Genomic DNA, 24,635 nt, shown 5'->3' on the forward strand with positions numbered 1-24,635 from the left:
AACCCAATTTTTAAAAAATGGGTAAAGGACCCAAAGAGACATTTTTCCAAAGAAGACATACAGATGGCCAATAAGTACATGAAATGGTGCTCAACATTACTGCTCAACAGAGAAATGTAAATGAAAACCACAACAAGGTAGAGGATAGGATGTCTATTATCCAAAAGATAAAAGATGAGGATGTGGAGAAAAGGGAACTCTTTTATATTGTTGGTGGGAAGGTAAATTGGTGTGTCCACTATGGAAAACAGTATGGAAGCTCCTCAAAAAATTTAAAAATAGAACTACCATATGATCCAGAAACTCCATTTCTGTGTATATATCCAAAGAAAATGAAATCACTATGTCAATGAGATACCTGTACTCCTATGTTGACTGCAGAATTGCTTACAATATCAAATGTATGAAAACAACATGTCAGTGAATGAACAATGGATAAAGAAAATGTGATATAGATACACAATGGAATATTATTCAGCTTTTAAAAAGAGGGAAATGCTGCTTTTGCAGCAACAGATTAACCTGAAGAGCATGATGCTAAGAGAAATAAGCTAGATAAAGACAAATACACATGACATCACTTACATGTATAATTTTTAAAAATGTATAACTCATAGAAAGAGGAGAATGGAGGTCAAAATAGTCAGAGGGGTGGTGGGGGAAACAGGGAGAAGCTGGTAAAAAAGTATAAATTTTAAGTTATAAGATGAATAAGTTCTTTTGAGCCACTGTATTAACAGTGAATACAGTTGATAATACTACATTGTATAACTTAAATTTGCTTATAGAGAACTTAAACATTCTCATAGAAGGAAGGGAGGAAGGGAAAGAAAGAAAAGAGGAAAAGAGAAATATGTGAGGTAATGGACATGTTTATTACCTTGAATGTGTATGTGTATACACTCCTTTCACAATGCATGTGCATATCAAAAAAACATGTTGTACATTTTAAATATATTACAGTTTTGTCAATTATGCCTCAACAAAGCTGAAAAAATGTTACATAATTTTAAAAATCCTTTGTTCATGTTGAATCAGATTATTTATTATTGAGTTGTAGCAACTAATCCTCTACCTAATTTTTTAAAATTTAAATTCAATTAAACAACATATAGTACATCATTAGGTTTTGATGTAGTTTTCAGTGATTCATTAGTTGCATATAACACCCAGTGCTCATCGTAACACATGCCCTCTTTAATACCCGTCACCTGGTTACCACATCCCCCCACCCACCTCCCTTCTGTAACCCTCAGTTTGTCTCCTGGAGTCCAGAGTCTCTCAAAGTTTGTCTTGCTCTCTGATTTCTTCCCATTTAGTTTTCCCTCCCTTCCCTTCCTTCCCTCCCTTCCTGTGATCTTCTGCAGTATTTCTTATATTCTACCTATGAGTTAAACCATATCATAATTGTCTTTTTCTATCTGACTCACCTCACTCAGCACAATACCCTGGAGTTCTATCCATGTTGAAGTAAATGGTAGGTATTCCTCCTTTCTGATGGCTGAGTAATATTCCATTATATATTATATATTATCCATTCATCTGTTGAAGGACATTTTGTCTCCTTCTGCAGTTTGGCTATTATGGACATTGCTGCTATGAACATTGGGATGCAGGTAACCCCATCTTTTCACTACATCTGTATCTTTGGGGTAAATACCCAGTAGTGCAACCTCCAGGTCATTGGGTAACTCTATTTTTAACTTCTTGAGGAACCTTCATACTGTTTTCCAGAGTGGCTGCACCAGCTTGCATTCCCACCAAGAGTATAAGGGTGTTACCTGTTCTCCATATCCTTGGCAACATTTGTTGTTTCCTGTCTTATTAATTTTAGCCATTCTAATTATGGTTTTGATTTGTACTTCCCCCATGACAAGTGATATGGAACATTTTCTCATATATCTCCTGGCCATCCATATGTCTTCTTTGGAGAAGTGTCTATTCATGTCTTCTGGCCATTTCTCGACTAGATTATTTGGTTTTTGGGTGTTGGGTTTGATAAGTTCTTTCTAGCTCTTGGATACCAGCCCTTTGTCATTTGCAAAAATCTTCTACTCTGTAGGTTGCCTTTTAGTTTTGTTGACTGTTTCCTTTGCTGTGCAGAAGGTTTTTGTCTTGATGAAGTCCTAATAGTTCATTTTTGCCTTTGTTTCCCTTGCCTTTGGAGAAGTGTATTGCAAGAAGTTGCTGCAGCCAAGGTTGAAGAGGTTCAGAGCCTGTGATCTCCTTAAGGATTTTGTGGATTCATGTCTCACATTAAGTCTTTCATCCATTTTGAGTCTGCTTTTGTGTGTGGCATAAGGAAATGGTCCAGTTTCATTCTTCTGCTTATGGCTGTCCAATTTTCCCAACACCATTTGTTGAAGAGACTATCTTTTTTCCATTGGACATTCCTTTCTGCTTGTCCAAATATTGGTTGACCATAGAGTTGTGGGTCCATTTCTGGGCTCTCTACTCTGTTCTAATGATATGTGTCTTTTTTTGTGCCATTATCATTCTGTCTTGATGATAATGGCTTTGTAATGTAGCTTGAAGTCCAGCATTGTGATGCCACCAGCTTTGCTTTTCTTTTTCAAGTTTGCTTTGGCTATTTGGGGTCTTTTGTGGTTCCATACAAATTTTAGGACTGTCTGTTCCAGCTTGAACAATATTGATGGTATTTTGATGGGGATTGCATTGAATGTGTAGATTGCTCTGGGCAACAGAGACATTTTAACAATGTTTCTTTTTCCAACGGATGAGCATGGAATCTTTTCCATCTCTTTATGTCTCCCTCAATTTCCTTCCTAAGTGTCCTGTAGTTTTTAGAGTACAGATCTTTACTTCTTTGGTTAGGTTTATCCCAAGGTATCTTATGGTTTTTGGTACAACTGTAAATGTAATTGATTGCTTAATTTCTCTTTCTTCAGTCACATCGTTAGTGTATAGAAATGCAACTGATTTCTGTGCATTGATTTTGTATCCTGCCACGTTGCTGAATTGCTGTATGAGTTCTAGCAATGTTGGGGTGGGGTCTTTGGGTTTTCCACATAAAGTATCATGTCATCTGTAAAGAGTGAGAGTTTGACTTCTTTGCCAATTTGAATGCCTTTTATTTCCTTTTGTTGTCTAACTGCTAAAGCTAGGACTTCTAATACTATGTTGAACAATAGTAGTGAGAGTGGGCATTCCTGTCATGTTCCTGACATGAAGGGAAAAGCTCTCATTTTTTTCCCCATTGAGAATGACATTTCTTGTGGGCTTTTAATATATGACTTTTATGATATTGAGGTATGTACCCTCTATCCCTACACTGTGAGGAGTTTTAATCAAAAAAGGATGCCATATTTTATCAAAAGCTTTTTCTGCAGCAAATGAGAGGATCATATGGTTCTTACCTTTTCTTTTATTAATGTGGTGTATCACATTGATTGATTTGGGGATATCAAACCACCATTTCATCCCAGGAATAAATCCCACTTGGTCATGGTGAATAATCCTTTTAATGTACTATTGGATCCTATGGGCTAGTATCTTGGTAAGTATTTTGGCATCCATGTTCATTAGGGATGATGGGATATTGGTCTGTAATTCTCTTTTTGATGGGGTCTTTTTCTGGTTTGGGGATCAAGGTAATGTTGGCCTCATAGAATGAGTTTGGAAGTTTTCCTTCCATTTCAATTTTTTGAAACAGCTTCAGAAGAATAGGTATTATTTCTTCTTTAAATGTTAGGTAGAATTCCCCCTGGGAAGCCATTGGCCCTGGACTCATGTGTTGGGAGATTTTTGATTACTGCTTCATTTTCCTTGCTGGATATTGGTCTTTCCAGATTTTATGTTTCTTCCTTTTTCAGTTTTGGTAGTTCAAAAGTTTCCAGGAATACATCCATTTCTTCCTTCCAGATTGCCTAATTTGTTGGCATATAGTTGCTCATAATATGTTCTTACAATTGTCTATTCCCTTGTGTTGTTCCTCTCCCGTTTCATTCATGATTGTATTAATTTGGGTTCTTTCTCTTTTCTTTTGTATAAATCTGGCTAGAAGCTTATCGATCTTTTAATTCTTTCAAAGAATCAGCTTCTAGTTTTGTTAATCAGTTCTACTGATTTTCTGGTTTCTATTTCATTGTTTTCTGCTCTAATCTTTATTATTTCTCTTCTGTTGGTTTAGGATTTATTTGCTGTTCTTTCTCTAGGTCTTTTGAGAGTAAGGTTAGCTTGTATCTTTGGGATTTTTCTAATTTTTTGAGAAAGGCTTGGATGGTTATGTATTCTCCTCCTAGGACTGCCTTTGCAGTATCCCATAGGTTTTGATCCAATGTGTTTTCATTTTCACTGGTTTCATTTCATTTCTGGTTTGAAATGATTCATGGAATCATTTAAGTTCTTCTTTAATTTCCTGGTTGACCTTTCATGCTTTAGCAGGATGTTCCTTAACCTCCAAGTGTTTGAGCTCCTTCCAAATTTCCTCTTGTGATTGAGTTCAAGTTTCAAAGCACTATGGTCAAAAAATATGCAGGGGATAATCTCAGTCTTTTGGTATCAGTTGAGATTTATTTTATGACCCGGTATGTGGTCTGTTCTAGAGAAAGTTCTATGAGAAAGTTCTATTGAGAATAATGAGTATTTTGTTGTTTTAGGATGGAATGTTCCCTATATATCTGTGAAGTCCATCTGGCCTAGTGTGTCATTCAAAGCTCTTGTTTCTTTGTTGATCTTCTGCTTAGATGATCTGACCATCGCTGTGAGTGGGGTATACAAGTTCCTTATTATTAATATATTATTATCAATGTGTTTCCTTATTTTGCTTATTAATTGGTTTATATAGATAAGTTCTTATCTATACACAAAAATAAAATTGAATAGAGTGAAGATAAGGATTAAATGAAGCATATATCTATTAAACATATATGTAAAAGAAAAAGTTAAAAAGTGACTTGAAAACATAAGTTGGGAGGGTGCCTGGGTGGCTCAGTTATTAAGCATCTGCCTTTGGCTCGGGTCATGATACCAGGGATCGAGCCCCACATTGGGCTCCCTGCTTGACAGGAAACCTGCTTCTCCCTCTCCCACTCTCCATGCTTGTTTTCCCTCTCTAACTGTGTCTCTCTCTGTTAAATAAATAAATTCTTAAAAATAAATAAATAAATAAATAAATAAGTTGGTAAAATAAGAAACTAGTTGAAATGGGGGAAAGTTAAAAAAAAAAAGAAATGGAAAATTTTAAGACTGAATGATAACCAAATCATAAGAATGAACCTCGAGCTCAATATACTGTTTTCCCCTGGCTCTGGAATTTTACAGTCTTGTGGGATCGGTAACCTAGTTTGTACCTGTTCTTCCAGATTACCTCCTAGGGCGGGGCCTGCTGTGCAGCTTCTCAGGTCTTTGCCTGGTTGGATTTGCATGGCCCTTTGCCAGGGCGCTGGGCTCAGTGTAAGCTGGTCCTCTGTGTGGCTTTTGTTCCTTAGAGGCTTTCTGCACCTCTTTAGATGTGCCCAGATCCCCAGCCCCAGAGCTGAAAGACTGTAGTCCCCCACTTCAATAAAACCTCTAGGACAAATAGACTTCAGTTTTGTGCGTGCCCATCTCACAGTCTCTTGCAGTGCGTGCCCACTGTAATCCTCCTGGCAGGTACCCAAGGGGCCTGTGTCACTGCCTTTTGTGTGCCCAGGGACTGAGAGTAATTGCAGGCTCATGTGCATAACCTGCTCCACTGCTCCTAGGGGACTGCTGGGTGTCACCGTACTGTCCTTTCCAGGGCTGCCACCTTGAGAGCTATTGTTCAGTCATGTGTGCAGCCTTTTGGCCCCTTCTGGGGTAAGGCAAATGGCCACATGTTCCCGTTCTTTTCAGGGTGCTCAGGCAGAGTGGTCACCAAACCAGCCTGGCTTGCCGCTTATGGTGACCTGGGCTAAAAGTCCCCTCCTGGGCTCACTGACTATAACCAGTTTCCCCACTCTAATGCTTGGGCACTCTACCAGTTCAGATACCCCATTCATTCTGTGACTCCTGGGGTTCTGAGACCACAATGACCCACCTAGAATTCTGCTCTTTTCATCCCCTGAGCCCCTTTCAGACAGGAAATCTGCTCCAGTCAGGAAATCTGCTCACTGGAGCAGACTTCTAAGGTTTCCAATTTTGTCCTCTGGGGCTGTATCGTTTTCCAGTAGCTGGCTTATGGAGGCTCCCTCTCCCTCCATTTATGTTCCAATATCTTCCTGCAGATTGACGTCTCCATATCTCCTACCTTGCAAAATACAGTTGCTTTACTACTCATAGAGTTCCAGATTTATTTTTCTTACATCTCAGGATGAATTCATGGGTGTTCAGAATGGTTCGACAGATATCCAGCTAATGTCAAGGGACCAGATGATATAAGGTCCCCTGTTCTTCTATCATCTTGCCACCGTGGAAGCTCTTTATATATTCTGAATAACAGTTGTTTATCTGTCAAATGACTTGCAAATATTTTTTCCTATTTTATGGGTTGTCTTTTCATTCTCTTAATAGTGTCCTTTGATACACAGACTTTGTGCATGTATATAAAGTCTGTTTTTTTTTCTTTTATTACCTGTGCTAAGAGATCTTCATCAAATCCAACATCCTAAAGATTTCCTCCTATGCTTTCTTCTCAGAGTTTTACTTCTATTTTAGATTTTAAGTCTTTGATCCATTTTTTGAATTAACTTTTGTATATTGTGTAAGGGTCCAACTTTATTCTTTTGCAGGTAGATATCCATTTTTCTAGTAATGTTAGTTGAGAAAACTGTCCTTTCCCCATTTATTGGCCTTATGTATGAGGGTTAATTTTGGGGTTTCTATTCTATTCCAGTTCTATGTGTCTGTCCTTATGGTAGCACCACACTGTTTGATTACTGTAGTTTGATACTAATTTTTAAAATCATGTAACAGGGAATGTCCCACTTAGCTATGTTTGAAGACTGTTTTGGCAATTAATAATAAGCCAGGTGGTGGGTATTATAGAGGGCACGGATTGCATGGAGCACTGGGTGTGGTGCAGAAATAATGAATACTGTTATGCTGAAAATAAAAATAAATTAAAAAAAAAACAAAGTATATTCAAGGTAGAGTTTGTAAACTATATTTGTTATGTGTAAAGATTTCTGCTGATGACACCCATGTTTATATTTTAAGCCTGACTCATCCTGAGCTTCAGGCTTAAAACTACCTGACATCTCCACCAAGCTTCTCAATATCAACATGCCCCAAACACTGTTTTTCATCTCTTCTTTGAAATTTGCTTTACCTGGTTTCTACATCTTCATAAATGGCATCACACACTTTTTGTCTTTTTTCTTTACCCTGCTTCTCTTCACATCCTCTCCTGTCCCATATTTTATCTCTCAGCAAGTCCTGTTGGCTTTTCCTTCCAAACATATCCCCAATCTGACTACTTCCATCCTTATTCCCTAGTCCAACTTGTAGTCATAATATTTCCCCTAAATCCTTGCCCCAAACCATTATTTTTACAAAAGTCAGGAAGTCTGAGAAAAGATGAATTCTAGAGTCTTACCTTTCAGACGGCGGTCCAAGTATTCTAGGATGAATTTAAACATTTGAACTAATGCAAGGATTAAAGATCCAAATGCTAGGGATCCTGTGTGATAACTGAGAAAAGATAAAATAAGAATCAAAGTTAAAATATCTTCATTACTAGCTAATAGGATGCTAAATAATTTTAATAGGTAAAAAGGATCTGCAGAAGGATAAGAAAGGGTTTATCACACTTTCTTATTCAGGTTGATAAAGGTCTCCTTAGAGGATTTTAAATGATACACGTCTATGATGATACATGTCTATAAAAATACCAATAGCCTGTCATCATAAAATACAATGTTTGGGCTAAGCAATGGAGAGATAGAGCCCAGTTAATTCTTAATTTTTATTTTGGTGCCCTCCCCTACTATTTGTCTTCAGCAACTTACGGCTTTTAGAAGGAAGTTGGCCTGGGTAGGGATTGTAAAACTATGGCTATAAAATCAGACATAAGCAATGGACATCCATGAATCTTAAATCATAACTTTGACCTCATTTGTATTTTGCCACTTGAATTATATAAGCCTAAGACTGAATTTTAAGCACACTAAACATAACTGGGATGATAGATGTAGGATTGAATGTGGAACTTACCGTATGGCTCGCCCAAATGCAGTAAAAAGTGGATATGGTGGGATGTCATCAGGTTTTTTCAAGGCCCAGTAATAAGAAGCAAAGGCACCAGCAAGGGCACACTGACCCAGTGCAATGACAAAGTTTATAAGCCAGAGAAAGACAAATAGATTGAATATCTGGAAGGTAGGGACATACTGATGGTACAGGCTCTTTCCACCATAGAAAGCAAAGTTACACTGAGCCCCAGGGCAAGCTTTGGCAATTTCAGTTGTATTAAAAATCTGTACTCAGAAAAAAAAAAAAAATACAGATAAGATAGTATGAAATGCCATTCCAAAATAACACCTTCCCTGCCTTCTCTTCTTTCGTAACCCTCAATTGCCTGTCCTACTCTTTTCCCATTAACTTCCACTGTTAGTCCTATTTTCTTTTTTTGAATATATAGATTTTTTTAAAGATGTGAGACTGAGTGAGCACGAGAAACAGCAGGAGCACAAGTGGGGGGATGGGCAGAGGGAAAGGGAGAAGCAGACTCCCCGCTGGGCAGGGAGCCCAACAAGAGACTCAGTCCCAGAACCCTGAAATCGTGACCTGAGCCAAAGGCAGATGTTTAATGACAGAGCCACCCAGACACCTCTGTTGCTCCTATTTTCTATCCCATCATTTTATATTATTCCTTAATGAGCACTGTAAAGTATTTCATTTTCTGTCATACGTTTACCACTCCGCACCCACTAAAATTTCACATTTATTAATGTTGTTGTTAACCATTCCTGCCTCTTCCAGGGTCTCAGGAAATAATAGTGCTTTTCCTCTATTCTGCCTATCATTTCAGTGCTCTCCTGCTAACACCTGATCCACCTGCCCTTAATAGTGATTCCCATTAAGTTCTCTATTTCTGCATTGTTTTTACAACCGCTAGGTGAAATGTAGTAGAGCGCTATACTGAAGTAAGTAAAAGAGAGAGAGTTTCTTTGACTTACCTCTGGGTCACAGGTTGTATTTTCATGTTCACATGTCCTTTCTGGGGATATGACTTTGTATATAGGTACCCCTGATGTAGCCAAGTAACTGGGTTAACCTATTAAGAAAAAACTACCGGCTGGTAGAAGGAAAGTAGATGGACAAGAAAATAATGCAAAAACCTCAAAAGTCTGCAGAGAGATTAACTTCAAAAAACTTCTAATCTTTTAATAATTCATACATTTTTTTCAGACCTGGAATAATATAACATGGGTCAGCTACACTCAGTGGCCCCCTCATACTCAAATACAAAGGAATTTCCTTAGGTTACTGCCAAGAAGAAGCACCATATGTGAAGCCAAAACAAAATCTACCACATGACCTATCTGTGGGGGGAGGGAAATTCAATAAGTAGACAAAGATTTTTTAGAGCTTAGTAAAAAAACAGACAAATGAAAAACGTTTATGATGTTTCTAGTCTTCCAAGGATGGAAAGCACCGGAAACAATAGTAATAGTGTGAATAGTAGTGTGGACGTGAGGTTTAAAAATGTCAGTTACCAAAGGATACATTGCTGTCACTGCCCAGTAGGCAATACAGATAAAGAGGAAAATGAAAGTTAAAACTGGATAAATTAATGTAGTAGGGAGGTATCCAATGGCTCTGAAATAAAGCAAAATAGTTGAAATTAAAAATAATTCAGAGATATAATTTCTCAATTAAATCTTTACCTGTTAAAATTAGAAATAAGCTTTAAACTAAATCCATTTAAGAATGATGGTAATAACCATTGACTCTTTTTTGCTGATCATTCTGGCATTTTCTTAAACATTTTTAAATTTTTTGATTGGCTTTTAAATTTTACTTAAATATTATTTATTTGTTTTTAGTAATTAGAAGCCTTTTTTATTGTTCATATTTGATTCTTGTCAAAAGTTCCCCAAACTTCCCCCAGGTTTCTGTATGACTCAAAGATCTGATACCCTAAATCTTCTCTTCTTTGGTTATTTCTGTATGACTCATAAAGATTTGATATATTATAATCATAGTTCTTCCTTTTGTTAAGATTCTTAGACTCTCAAAATTGGAGAAGTCCTTGAGATCATCTGATCAAATGTGAGAATCCCTTCCTAATTCAGGAAGAATAGAAGGGACTGTACTATCTTTTAAATGTTTATTAGTTTTTGGTGATCATATGGAGTGATAAAAACTTACTTTTGTATGACAGTGCTTAACAACAACCAAAATATTAGAAAGTTCTTCCTTATCTGCTAGCCTGCTACTCATATCCACTACCTTTAAGAGAAGAAATTATCACTTTTCCATATAGCTCCCTTTCATGAAACTCCTTATTCTTTTATACTCCAATATAATCATTCCTTTAATATTTCCCCATAAGTTGTGGTGTCTGAAATGTTCACCATCCTAGTTCCCCTGTTCCTACTTTTGAATGGTCTTTTCAGCATATGACACTGGAAGCCCAATACTGTTTGATATAACCACCAAGACCGATGATGAAACTATTTCCAGCTCTAATGTAATGCACTGGCATAGTTTAGATGCCTTTTGCATCCGTTACCTCGTTCACCTCACTATTTGAGCTAAGTTCCCTCCTTCATCCAGATTTTGCTAATTAAGTGAAACTGAGCATCTCTGTGTCTACCCTGTATTCTCACACCAATTTATTCCAGCTCTTATTTTCTCTTGAAAAAAATTAAGTTGTCACAGTTGTATTGGTCCTTACACACACACACACACACACACATAACAATGGGGCAAGTTATAGTAAATTGTACAGTATCATTTTATTTAAAAAATAAACTCAGCAAATCAGAGTTTTCAGGGGCTAATGATAGGGTTTGAGTTATGAAAAGGAGAGAGAATTTAAACTGCTTATTAACTATTTAAACCATTAGATTCCAGTGGCACTATTACAATTACAGATGACTATTTTAGTCATCTATATAATATATAGATGATTATTACAATTATAGATGATTATTTTGTTAAAATAATCTTACAGACTATTTAAAATAATTTTGGCTTTGGTCACTAATAATTTAGGTTTTCATCATTCTAAATAGAATGCATGGTCTGTTGGCTTGATAGTAATGCTTTTTGTTTCTTCCATGCATTATTCAAAGGTTTAAAGTATTACCGTCAAGTGACCTTTGGAATAGTTTAGAACCTGTAGGGATCATTATCTTCCAGCATGAATTTTGGTGTTTATTTTACAGCATTTTTTAACAAAAAAGGCCCCAGGTATAAAGTGTTCTGAATTAAGAGCTATAGATACAAAATGTATAGTCTGGTGCTCCTAGGATCAATTATTCCCTCTATAAGCAAATTTTGTCATTCACATAGAAATAGTAATAGCACATAATTAACTTCATAGAATTATGGTGATGTATGGCAAATGATCTCAATCATCAATATTAACATATGATTCAGCAGGGGAATAATACAATATATAATACAAGTTACCATTATACAGCACTTTATCATACTTTCACACATTATTCTAATGCGTTCAAAAAGTGCTAATACCTATACTACACAGGTTTGAGCCTTAGTTCATCCTATGATAATTGAGGTGTGGAGATACTGAAGGATTTGTTAGAATGACCTTTCTAATAAGTGGCAAAGTCTGAACTTCAGTCTTCTTGAATGGCAAGCAGATTTCTTCAACAAGTCTTAAAGGGGAAGTCATCTGGGGGCATCTACACAATAGGCAGTGACTGATTTGAATGACAGATAAAAGTTCTGTGAGTTTCTCCATCAGGGCCTTACTTGCTCCCTTCCTTCAGCAGGGCAATGGAGATGCAGATTCGTCCCCTGAGGAAGATCAGCATGAGGATGATAAACACTTCAAGAAGGCAGAGTATTATCACTTTAAACAGGAAAAAAAAAAAAAAAAAAAATCAGTGTGATTCAAATCAACCCCCAAAACAAACTTCTCTGCAAAAGTCAGGACTGAGTTTCATGACTTTTCTCCCAATTCTGACATTCTAATTTAAGCAGTGCTACGTCTCCCAAAATGCTAATAGAAATTCACTTTCAAAACCTCCAAGAAATCTAGATTAAAACATCTAGCTAGAGTTTGAGCAACTCAACTGGTCAGGCTCCATTTTATCTATAGAAATATTTCACACCATTTGTAGAAATGAGAGAAGGAAGGACTGCTACAGGCAGCTCTATTTCAGATGTTTTCACTTTCATTTCGTTGAGTAAGAGAGTCATTACAGGAGAAACTTTTTGAATTGCCCACCCCGTTCACAATGCCTCTTCATTAACTGACCTTGCTGACTGACAGGGCAGGCTCTTGGCTGCCGCATTTTTATTTTGTGACTCTACCCATCATGGTTACCATTGATGGACTCAGGATGTAAACTCAATAAAAGTCTCTAATAAAAGTCTCAGGATTACAATTAAGGGAATCTACTTCAGTTTTGAATTGAAGGTTATGGACCTCTTGAACTTCGATTTATACAAACTTAATGAACAGTGTCACCTTTATGTGAAATAAGTGTATTTGCAAAGAAAGAATAAAGTGTATGTGTGTTAAAGAAACGCAGCAGAGAGGCAATCTTGAGTTCTTTTGGCTTTCTGTTTGCTGGATCCAAGTACACTTGAAAGTAGAACTGTTTTTCTGGTTTTGTTTTGTTTGTTTTGTTTTGTTTTGTTTTGTTTTGTTTTGTTTTACTTCGATGAGCTACTTCCATATTCTTATAATAAGTACCAATCCCTTGACCCCAGCTTGTTCCAATTTTCTTTTCTTTTTGGCTACCCTCAATTAGTTTCTTTTTACTTTAAGCCAAATGGTCATAATCACTATACTTTCTCAATTTTAAGACACATCTTTAATTAAGTAATAACTTTTCAGGAAAGGATTTTATTTTTCATTTTTCATCTTTTCATTGATTATAAGATGCATCCTGACTTCAGATGTTTTAAAGTGAAAAGTCTGGATCTTAAAATTAAGGAAATATAGCACTGCTAATCATAGACTCTGAAATTATAGAAGAAACTTAATGGAAATTTAAAGCCCCACCTGCAAAAGAATCTGCTCTATTACATCCTTTGGTAGACAGTAATTCTGCTCATGTCTGAGCACTTTGAGTGATAGGCACTCATTATTTCACTCAATTGTTACACCACTAAGATTCTGATGTCACCAAGCACATGTCTCCTTTTAGTTAAATTATATATGTTGTCATGCATATTTGATTCTCTTAAAATAAATAAACTGAGTCCAAAATTATGGGGTATGGCCATATTAAGCTAAAATTGTTATCTTCAGACAAACCTGAGAATACGAGATATACCCAGAATCATTTTATATTCTGAAATTGCATTGGTGAACAACATTGCATATGAAGCTTATACAAAATCGCATATCCAAAACAATTAGAGAAATTTTATTGTCTTTTGAATTTATGTATTATATCCCTTTCTTGTGTTTGAAATCTATTTTCTGAGACCCTGTTGAAAAGCTGGTATAACTCTAACTCTTCTGAAGAGGAGACTGAGAAAACTCATAGCAGAAATGAGAATAGAACCATCTCCTAACACATGAGACTCATAAAAATGATAGTTTTTATATGTGTAATTCTGCTTATTTTCAGCGTTTCCATCAAAGAGTATAGTTTTACATTATGCCCTTCTCTCTGATACCTAGAATTTTGTCCAATCCCAGAGTATGTAATCAATCAATGTCCAGTAAATGGGTTGTGAAAGTGGCGACTGATTTGAGGAAAGACTGGTATTGCCAGACTTAAAAATAAAAGCAAACTCTATATTTTCCTCAAAGGACATCTCTTAACTCCTCCAATGTCAGATTCTCATCATGCTAATAATTTTTGTGTTGAAATCCCTTAAGAAACAACGGTGGAATGACCACAGAACCTGTAATTAAGAGCCACCTGAGAATAAAACTAGAGGTTTCAATACATAATGAATGAGATTCATCATCTCTTGACATGACAGATAATTGCAAGCGAATTGCTGAGAACGTACGGAATCACTCAAATTCAGGGAAAATGGTGAGGATATGCGTCCTAAGATGCCTGCTCTTTATAATTAAAAAGAAATGGCTACAAATGAAATAATCTTTCTGCAATATATTTGGAAAAAAAAAATTGTTAAATAAAGGAACTAATCTGCACGTGAACTGAAGGGGGAAGCCAAGGAACAAGGATGTGGCATTTTGATCCAACACTGCCCAAGGGAAAGAGAAAAACTCAATGTGGCAGACAAAAGGAATCCGGTGGGGGGCTTCTGTGCAAGGCTAGGTCATCAAGCTTGCCAGGAGCCTATAGAATAAAATCTCTCGAAGCAAAAACCTTTGCTAAAAAGGCTACTCATTATTAATTTTGTTCCTCACATGCCTTGATTCCAGGAAAGCAGTGTCCTAGATGGACTAAGTCTGCATTTTGGTCAGGATGGGTATCCTAGTATAGAAACAACTAAAATGGCACACTAGTTACATAACATGAGCCTGTCCTTGAAAGCCTGAAGACTTCTAGGGGAAGTGGCAAAACCAGGTTTTCACATTTATGGAGATGAGACCCATACGTGGACCCGTGATGCCTCCCATCAAAATACTGGTCAACTCTGAGGCAATCTCTGGGCTTCTTACCAGGCCTCCTTGAAGTGCTTTGTTTGGCTCTCTAACTTAAACAATATGAAGAATTCTTTCTTTAAAGCAACATGTAATTAGAGATTATTTTAAATCTTGATTAAAGAACATGAAATTGGAGGAATATTATACTAGAGCCATTTTAGGAACAAGTTAAAACTATATAAATAAATGTAAATATAAATATAAATAAATTAAAGCTCTCTGAAATTATCTTGCTTTAAAATTTTTATTAATATTATCCTTAACTAATTCAATAGTTTGAATAAATACTTCAAAAATATAAATTACTCATTATTTCAATTCCTGTAATAGTTTAAAAGTCTTGTGAAAAAATTGGTCTTTTTCTGTTTTTAAAACAAGTTTAAAAAATCAACCATTTTTTTTCCTTTTAAAACACCTTTCTTGGGTATCAAGTTAAAGGCTATAAATATCCACATCCAAACCATTCTAAGGTGAAAGCAAACAGCATGACATCATTGTAAAGTACTATTTTCTTAGGCGATATAATAAATTCCCCTAAATGACTTTGCCATTTACTCTAGCTATAAAGATTACAGACACATTTACTTTAATGACATTGTGATAAGTGTATCTAACAGGTTACACCAACCCAAGATTTCCTTTAGACAAAGATTCTCTTTCATTATTATTACTTTAACAAAATTAGTTTTTTAAAATCCACTCACTAAATGCGAACCACGTTTGTTTCAGTTGGAAGTACATGCTTATATCAGTCTGAATCCCGATGTCATATATACTTAAGTGAGAATTTGGCCGTCCCTGAAGATTGCTATATTCCTGGTAACAGTACCATATTCCTTGAAAAGAAAAGAAAAACAGACTAATATAAAATTCCATTTCCTGAAATGTAAGCTACACACTTATACATATCTACGTGAAATCGAATAGCTGGTCATTCTACAAAGGCAAGATTCAAATTTACAAAGTAAACATTGTATATGGCTCTAATATTCTAACTGTATATTCTATATTCAAAATAAATGTTATCAGTATTTACCTGGCTGATTACAGTGACTTCTGGCTTTAAATGTCCTTTTGACTAGAAACAACCTCAATGTCCATCAACAGGGACTGGCTAAATAAATTATGATATGTGTGTACTGTACAATACTAGCTTTTCATATAAATAAGAGAAAGTACACTGATACTCAATGATCACTAAGTTATTTTGATAAGTGAAAAAAGCAAGGTACAAAATGACATAAAATTATGCTATAATTCACATAATAAGAATAATCTTTACATATATTTACTTATATACACGTAGAGTATCTCTAGAAGGATACACAGCAGTGTATTTTTTTACCTCCAGGGAAGGAAACTTACCAACCAAGGAATAGAACAAGAAGGATATTTCACTGTATAGAATTTATACCTTTTGAAATTTGAAGCACATAGATATACAATCAATTTAAGAAGCAAATTTGTAAAAATCATTAAGTATTGAAAAAATACTTTAGAGTTCAAAAAAATATTTTTGGAGGGAGGAGCAAGATGGCAGGGGAGTAGGAGACCTAATATCATCAGATCCCAGGGGTTCAGCTGGATAGTTACCAAACCATTCTGAACACCTACAAACTCAACAGGGGATTGAAGAGAAGAAGAGCAGCAATTCTAGGAACAGAAAAGTGACCACTTTCTGGAAGGTAGGCTGTGCAGAGAAGTGAATCCGAGGTGACATATAAGACAATATACCAAAGGGGGAGGGGCCAGCTCCTGGCAAGTGGTAGAGCAGCAGAGCACAAAATCAGAACTTTTAGAAGTCTGCTACACTGAAGGACGTTGTTTCAGAGGCTAAGCAGGGGGTGAGACAGTGTGCTCTCAGGACCTGTGGGGGTCACAAAAAGACCAGGGGTGTCTGAGAGTCCCAGGTATCAGAGCAGGGAAGCCGGCTGCAGACAGAGCCAAGAAGTATGCTCTCAGCTTGGAGTTACCTTAAACTGTGATCCGAGGCATAGTAGGACCACTGCTCCTCAAGCAGGGACCCCACAAGTGGCAGATCTGGGGAGCCACCCTCCATCCTCTGGGAGAGCAGTGCAGGAGCATGCTGCAGGAATCTGCTGGGTTTGGAGACTCCAAAGTGGGCCATGCACCAGAGATACAAAACGCTCAGTCAAAGGCCTCAGTCACAGGCCAGGTAAGCATAGAGTGCAGACAGACACTGGGGGACAGGACTAACTGACTGATTTTCTCTGAGGGCACACTGAACTGTAAGGCCCTGAGCTCTTGGCTGCTCTGGGGCCGGAGATGGGAGGCCGCCATTTTCATTCCTGTCCTCTAAAGCTATTCTGAAAGTGTTCAGGGAATAAAAGCTCCCAAGAGTGAACCCAAGCAGAGTACTTAGCCTGGCTCCTGACAAGCGTGGTGCAATTCTGCCACAGGCAAAGACATTTGAGAATCACTGCAACAGGCCCCTCCCCCAGAAGATCAACAAGAACACCCAGCAAAGACCAAGTTCACAAATCAATGAGAACTGTGGAACTCCAGAGCTAGGGGAATGCAACACATAGAATTCATTTTAAAATTCACTTGGAATTTTTTCCCCATGATTCTTTAGTTTTTCAAAGCTAAATTTTAAAAAATTTTTTAATTCTATTTTTAAAAATTATTCTTCTTTCATTTTTTTAACTACTTTATCTTATCAATACCTTTTTAAAAATCTTTTTAAATTTTCATTGTTATAGTCATATTCAATCCCTTTATTGTATTTAGCCTTGTTTTTTGAATACATATAGGTTTTTCTTTCTTTAAAATTTTGGGAGATAGTTTCTTCTAACAGCTCAAAATATACGCTAAATCTAATGTATGGCTTTGTTCTAGTCTCCGGCCTGATCACATTCTTTCCTCTTTTTTTTTTTTTTTTCTGTTTTCAACCCACTTCTTTTCAATTCCTTTTTGAGAATCTTTTTAAAGTTTCATCTTTACAGTCATATTCCATCCCTTCATTGTGCTTACCCTTATTTTTGTATATATGTAAGTTTTTCGTTCTTTAAAATTTTGGGAGGCAGTTTCTTCTAATAGACCAAAGTACACCCAAATTCATGTGTGTGGCTCTGTTCTATTCACCAATCTAATATATATACGCACGTGTGTGTGTGTGTGTGTGTATGTATGTATGTATGTATGTATATACACATATACATATATATTTTTTCACCTTTCTTCTCCACCCCCCCACCACCAAAGGTTTCAGGTCTCTTCTGATTTGGTTAGTGTATATTTTTCTGGGGTCATTGCTACCCTTTTAGTATTTTGTTCTTTAATTCATCTATTCTTATCTGGATAAAAAGATGAGGCAGAAAAATTCACCTCAAAAAAAAAAAAAGAATAAGAGGCAGTACAAACAGCTTGGGACCCCATCAATATGGGCATTAGTAAGATGTCAGATCTAGAGTTCCAAGTGATGATTATCAAGGTGCTAGCTGGGCTTGAAAAATGCATGACAGATATTAGACAATCCCTTTCTGGAGAAATAACATCCCTTTCTGGAGAAATAGCATCCCTTTCTGGAGAAATTAACTAAAATCTAACCAAGTGTCAATTAAAAAGCTATTAAGGAGGTGCAATAACAAATGGATAAATGCTACTGCTAGGATAAATGAGGCAGAAGAGAGAATTAGTGATACAGAAGACCAAATGATGGAGAATAAAGAAGCTAAGAAAAAGAGAAACAACTACTGAACCATGAGGGGAGAATTTGAGAGATAAGTGATACCATGAGATGAAATGCTATTAGAATAATTGGGATCCCAGAAGAAGAAGGGAGAGAGGGGCAGAAGGTATATTGGAGCAAATTATAGCAGAGAATTTCCCTAATATGGTGAAGAGAGCAAGCATCAAAATCCAGGATGCACAGAGAATGCCCCTCAAAATCAATAAAAATAAGTCCACACCCTTTCATCTAATAGTAAAACTTACAAGTCTCAGTGACAAAGAGAAGATTCTGAAAGCAGCTTGGGATAAGAGGTCTGTAACATACAATGGTAGAAATATTAGATTGGCAGCAGACCTATCTACAGAGACCTAGCAGACTAGAAAGGACTGGCATGAAATATTCAGAGTACTAAATGAGAAAAATATGCAGCCAAGAATACTACATCCATCTGGGCTATCACTGAAAATAGGAGAGATAAAAAGCTTCCAAGACAAACAAAGACTGAAAAAACTTGCCAACACCAAATCAGCCCTACAGGAAATATTGAAAGAGGTCCTCTAAGCAAAGAGAGAGACAAAAAGTAATGGACCAGAAAGGAACAGAGAAAATATAAACACTTACCTTACAGACAACAGAATGGCACTAAATTCATATCTTTCAGTTGTTACACTGAATGTAAATGGGCTAAATGCCCCAGTCAAAAGACACAGGGTATTAGAATGGATAAAAACCCAAACCCATTAATATGCAATCTACAAGAAACTCATTTTAGACCCAAGGACACCTCCAGATTTAAAGTGAGGGGATGTAAAACAACTTACCATGCTAATGGACATCAAAAGAAAGCTGCGGTGGCAATCCTTATATCAGGTAAATTGGATTTTAAGCCAAAGACTGTAATAAGAGATGAGGAAGGACACTATATCATACTTAAAGGGTCTGTCCAATAAGAAGATCTAACAATTTTAAGTATCTATACCCCTAACATGGGAGCAGTCAGTTATATAAACCAATTAATAATAAAATCAGGAGTGCCTGGGTGGCTCAGTGGGTTAAGGCCTCTGCCTTTGGCTCCAGTCATGATCCCAGGGTTCTGGGATCAAGCCCCGCATCAGGCTCTCTGCTCAGCAGGGAGCCTGCTTCCCTTCCTCTCTGTCTCTGCCTGCCTCTCTGCCTACTTGTGATCTCTGTCTGTCAAATAAATAAATAAAATATTTTTAACATAAATAAATAAATAATAAAATCAAAGAAACACATCAACAATAATACAGTAATAGCAAGGGCCTTTAACACTCCCCTCACTGAAATGGACAGATCACTTAAGCAAAAGATTAAAAAGAAATAAAGGCTTTAAGTGACACACTGGATCAGATAGACATAACAGATATATTCAGGACATTCCATCCCAAACCAACAGAACACACAATCTTCTCTAGTACACATGGAACATTCTCCAGAATAGATCACATCCTGGATCAAAAATAAGGTCTCAACTGGTACCAAAAATTGGGATTATTCCCTGCATATTTTCAGACCACAATGCTTTGAAACTAGACCTCAACCACAAGGAGAAAGTTGGAAAGAACTCAAATATGTGGAGGCTAAAGACCATGCTACTAAAGAGTGAATGGGCCATCAGCAAATTAAAGAAGAATTTAAAAAATTCATGGAAACAAGTGAAAATGAAAGCACAACTGTTTAAAATCTTTGGAACACAGCAAAAGCAGTCCTGAAAGGAAAAGTATATAGCCATATACGCTTTTCTCAAGAAACAAGAAAGGTCCCAAGTACACAACCTAACCCTACACCTAAAGGAGCTGGAGAAAGAACAGCAAAGAAAGCCTAAACCTAGCAGGAGAAGAGAAATGATAAAGATCAGAGCAGAAATCAATGAAATAGAAACCAAAAGAACAGTAGAACAAATCAACGAAAGTAGGAGCTGGTTCTTTGAAAGAATTAATAAGACTGATAATCCCCAGGGCAGACTTGTCAAAAAGAAAAGAGAAAGGACCCAAATAAATAAAATCATGAATGAAAGGGAGAGATCACAACCAACACCAAAGAAATACAAACAATTACAAGAACATATTATGACCAACTATACACCAGCAAATTTGACAATCTGGAAGAAATGGATGCATTCCTAGAGACATATAAACCAAAACTGAACCAGGAAGACATAGAAAACCTAATAGTAAGTAGATTGAAGCAGTCCTCAAAACTCTCCCAACAAACAAGAGCCCAAGGCCAGACGGCTTCACAGGGGAGTTCTACCAAACATTTAAGAAGAATTAATACCTAATCTACTGAAATTGTTCCAAAAAATAGAAATGGAAGGAAAACTTCCTAACTCATTTTATAAGGCCAGCATTACTTTGATCCCCAAAGCAAAGACCCCATTAAAAAGGAGAATTACAGACCAATATCCTTGATGAACAGAGATGCAAAATTCTCACCAAAATACTAGCCAATAGGATCCAACAACACATTAAAAGGATTATTCACCACAACCAAGGGGGATTTATTCCTGGGCTGCAAGGTTGGTGCAACATCTGCAAATCAATCAATCACATAATCACATAATCAATTAATCATAATCAATCACATAATTAATGTGATACAATACATTAATAAAAGAAAGAACAAGAACCATATGATACTCTTGATAGATGCTGAAAAAGCATTTGACAAAGTATAGCATCATTTCTTGATCAAACTCTTCACAGTATACAACTTTTTGATGGGGTCTTTGTCTGGTTTTAGGATCAAGGTAATGTTGGCCTCATAAAATGAGTTTGGAAGTTTTCCTTCCACTTCTATTTTTTGGGACAATTTCAAGAAAATAGGCATTAATTCTTCTTTAAATGTTTGGTATATCTTTTAAGCAAATTAAATCCCTTCTATCTCTAATAATGCTTTTTATTTTTAAACCTGTTTTGTCTGGTTAATATGGCAACTGCAGCTTTCTGTTAATGATTTTAAAAAAATTTATACCCATTTCACCAATTTCTTCCACCCTCATCCCCCCACCTCCTGCCTCTGGCAACTACTCATCTGTTCTTGTACCTACAAGCTTGTTTTTTTTAATTTTATATTCTTAATTTTTAATTTCAATATAGTTGACATACAATATATTAGTATAACAGTGATTTGACAATTTTATATATTACAAAACACTCACTAGAAAAAGTATAGTTACCATCTGTCATCATATAAAGCTATTTTAATATTATTGACTATTTTTCCTATGCTGTACTTTGCATCCCCATGACTTGTTGTAACTCTTAATCTCTTTCATTTATCTCACTCCCCACTCCCCACCCCTCTGGCAACCACCAATTTGTTCTCTATATTTATGGGTCTGTTTCTGTGCTTGTTTGTTTTTTAGATTCCACATGTAAGTAAAATCATATGGTATTTTTCTTTATCTGACTTACTTCAGTTAGCATAATACTCTATGGATTCATGTTGTTAGAAGTGGCAAGGTTTCATTCTTTTTAATCCATTTTTTAAAATCAATTTCTTTATCCATTCATTCCCTCATGGTTGTTTCCATATCTTGGCTATTGTATATAATGTTGTAATGAACATGAGGGTTCATATATCTTTTCAAGCTAGTGTTTTCATTTTCTTCAGGTAAACATCCAAAAGTGGACTTGTTGAATCAGATGGTATTTCTATTTTTAATTTTTCTTAAAGATTTTATTCACTTATTTCACACACACACACACACACACACACACACACACACAGGGAGAGAGTACAAGCAAAGGGAGTAGCAGAGGGAGAGGGAGAAGTAGGGTCTCCATTGAGCAGCAAGCCCGATGAAGGGCTCGATCCCAGGACTCTAGGATCATCACCTGAGCTGAAGGCAGACATTTAACCAATGGAGCTACCCAGGTGCCCCTCTATTTTTAATTTCTTAAGGAACCTCCATAATATTTTCCATAGTGGCTGAACCAATTTATATTCCTACCAACTGTGCAGAAGTGTTCATTTTTCTCTACATCCTTGCTAACACTTAATCATTGTCTTTTTGATAATAGACATTCTAAGAGGTGTGGGGTGCTATCATATTATGGTTTTGATTTGTATTTCCCTGATGAATATTGATGTTGAGTACCTTTCATGTAACTGTTGGCCATACTCAGGTTTTCTCTGAGAAAATATCTATTCATATTTTCTGCCCATTTTTAAGTTGGGTTGTTTGATTTTTTTAACTTTACCTTTTTTGCTACTAAGTTGTATGAATTCTTTATATTAGCTCCTTATCAGGTATCTGATTTGCAAATATTTTCTTTATCCAATAGTTTGTTGAGGGATTTCTTTGTTGTTCAGAAGCTTTGTAGATTACATAGTTCCACTTATTTATCTTTGTTTTTATTGCTTATGATTTTTAGGTCAGATCCAAAAAAATCATTGCCAAGACCTGTATCAAGGAGCTTACTGCCTATGTTTTCTTCTAGGAGTTTTATGGTTTCAGGTCCTTCATTCAAGTATCTAATCCATTTTGAGTTAATTTTTGTGTATGCTGTAAGATAGTGGTCCAATTTTATTCTTTTGTGTGTGCCTGTCCAGTTTTTCCAACACAATTTATTAAAGAGAATGTCCTTTCCATTGTATATCTTGGCTCCTTTGTCATAAATTGATACATGAGTAAGTTTATTTGGGGGCTCTCTATGCTGTTCCATTGATGTATATGTCTGTTTTTATGCCAATACTATACTGTTTTAATTACTATAGCTTTGTAATATAGTTTGAAATAGGGCATATGATACCTCCAGTTTTTTTCTCCTTTCTCAAGATTGCTTTGGCTTTTTGGTTTTGTGGGTTTGTGTTTTTCTGTTTCTTTTTTTTTTTTTTTTTTTTTTTTTGCGGTTACATACAAATTTTAGGACTATCTGCCCCACTTATTTTATTTATTTATTTATTTCCCCACTTATTTTAAAAGTGAAATTTGAATTTTGATAGGGATTGCACTGAATCTGTAGATCCTTTGGGTAGTTTGCAGATTTTAACAATATTTATTCTCCCAATCCATGAGCATAGAATATCTTTCTATTTTTTGTTTCTTCTCCAATCTTTTTTTATTAATGTCTTATAGTTTTCAATACATAGGACTTTTACCTCCTTTGTTAAATTTATTCCTAGTTATTTTATTCTTCTGATGCAACTGTAAATAGGATTATAAATGGATAGACCACTAACACAGAAAATCAGTAAGGAAACATCAGTCTTTAAACAACACATTAGACCAGGTGGACTGGTCTAATATATAGATGTATATAGAATATCCCAACAAAAACAACAGAATACACATTATTCTCAAACGCACATAAGTCTTTTTAAGGGCAGATCATATGTTAGGCCACAAAACAAGTCTTAGTAAATTTAAGAGAATAGAAATTATATTGAGTATCTTCTTTGACCACACTGGTATGAAACCAGAAATTACATGAGGAAAACTGAAAAATTCACAAATATGTAGAGATTAAACAACATATTACCAAACAACCAATAGGTTAAAGAAGAAATCAAAAGGAAAATAATACCTTGTGACAAGTGAAAATAGAAATATACCAAAATTTGTGGTACACAGTAAAAGCAGTTTAAGAAGGTAGTTCCTAAGGGCACAGCTTTACCTCAAGAAACAAGAAAAGTCTCAAATAACCTAACATTATACCTCCCTTGAGGTTTAAAGGAAAGAACAAATGAAATCCAAATTTAGAAGAAAGGAAATAACAAAGATTAGAGCAGAAATAAATAAGACAGAGACTAAAAAGACAATACAAAAGATCAATGAGACTAAGAGATGGTTCTTTGAAAAAATGAGAAAAGTGGACAAGTGATTAGCCAGACTCACCAAGAAAGAGAGCACTCAAAATCAGAAAAGAGGAAAGGTTACAACTGATACTACAGAAATACAAAGGATCATAAGAGACTCCAGTCAATCCTTAAACAACAGGAAGGTTAGGGGTACCTACCCCAATGCATTCAAAAACCCATATGTAAATTATGACTCCCCAAAATCTTAACTATTAATAGCCAACTATTGACCAGAAGCCTCACTGATACCACAAGCAGCTGATTAACAGTTAACATTAACCCCTAACACTTAGTATGCTATATGTATTAGGTATTCTCATAATAAAGTAAGCTACAGAAAAGAAAACATTATTAGGAAAACCATAAGGAAAAGGAAATTCATTTACAGTACTGAGTTTATTAAAAAATCTGCAT

The 24,635-nt window shown here is 36.0% G+C and overlaps 1 protein-coding gene across 5 annotated transcripts in view; it reads right to left on the reverse strand.

Annotated features, from left to right (window-relative positions):
• The window catches only part of SLC44A5 (solute carrier family 44 member 5), a 395,909-nt gene that overhangs the window by 20,647 nt on the left and 350,627 nt on the right, over positions 1–24,635 (reverse strand). For all 5 annotated transcript variants that reach the window (XM_082686570.1, XM_082686574.1, XM_082686573.1 and 2 more), the window contains 6 exons: positions 15,406–15,537; positions 11,869–11,968; positions 9,649–9,741; positions 9,099–9,186; positions 8,134–8,396; positions 7,517–7,611 (listed from right to left, as the gene is read on the reverse strand). In XM_082686570.1, coding sequence (XP_082542696.1) covers positions 7,517–7,611; positions 8,134–8,396; positions 9,099–9,186; positions 9,649–9,741; positions 11,869–11,968; positions 15,406–15,537 — 771 coding nt within the window. The remainder of the gene's footprint in view (positions 1–7,516; positions 7,612–8,133; positions 8,397–9,098; positions 9,187–9,648; positions 9,742–11,868; positions 11,969–15,405; positions 15,538–24,635) is intronic.

This window comes from Mustela nivalis (genome assembly GCF_964662115.1).
Source record: "Mustela nivalis genome assembly, chromosome: 10".
NCBI lineage: Eukaryota > Metazoa > Chordata > Mammalia > Carnivora > Mustelidae > Mustela > Mustela nivalis.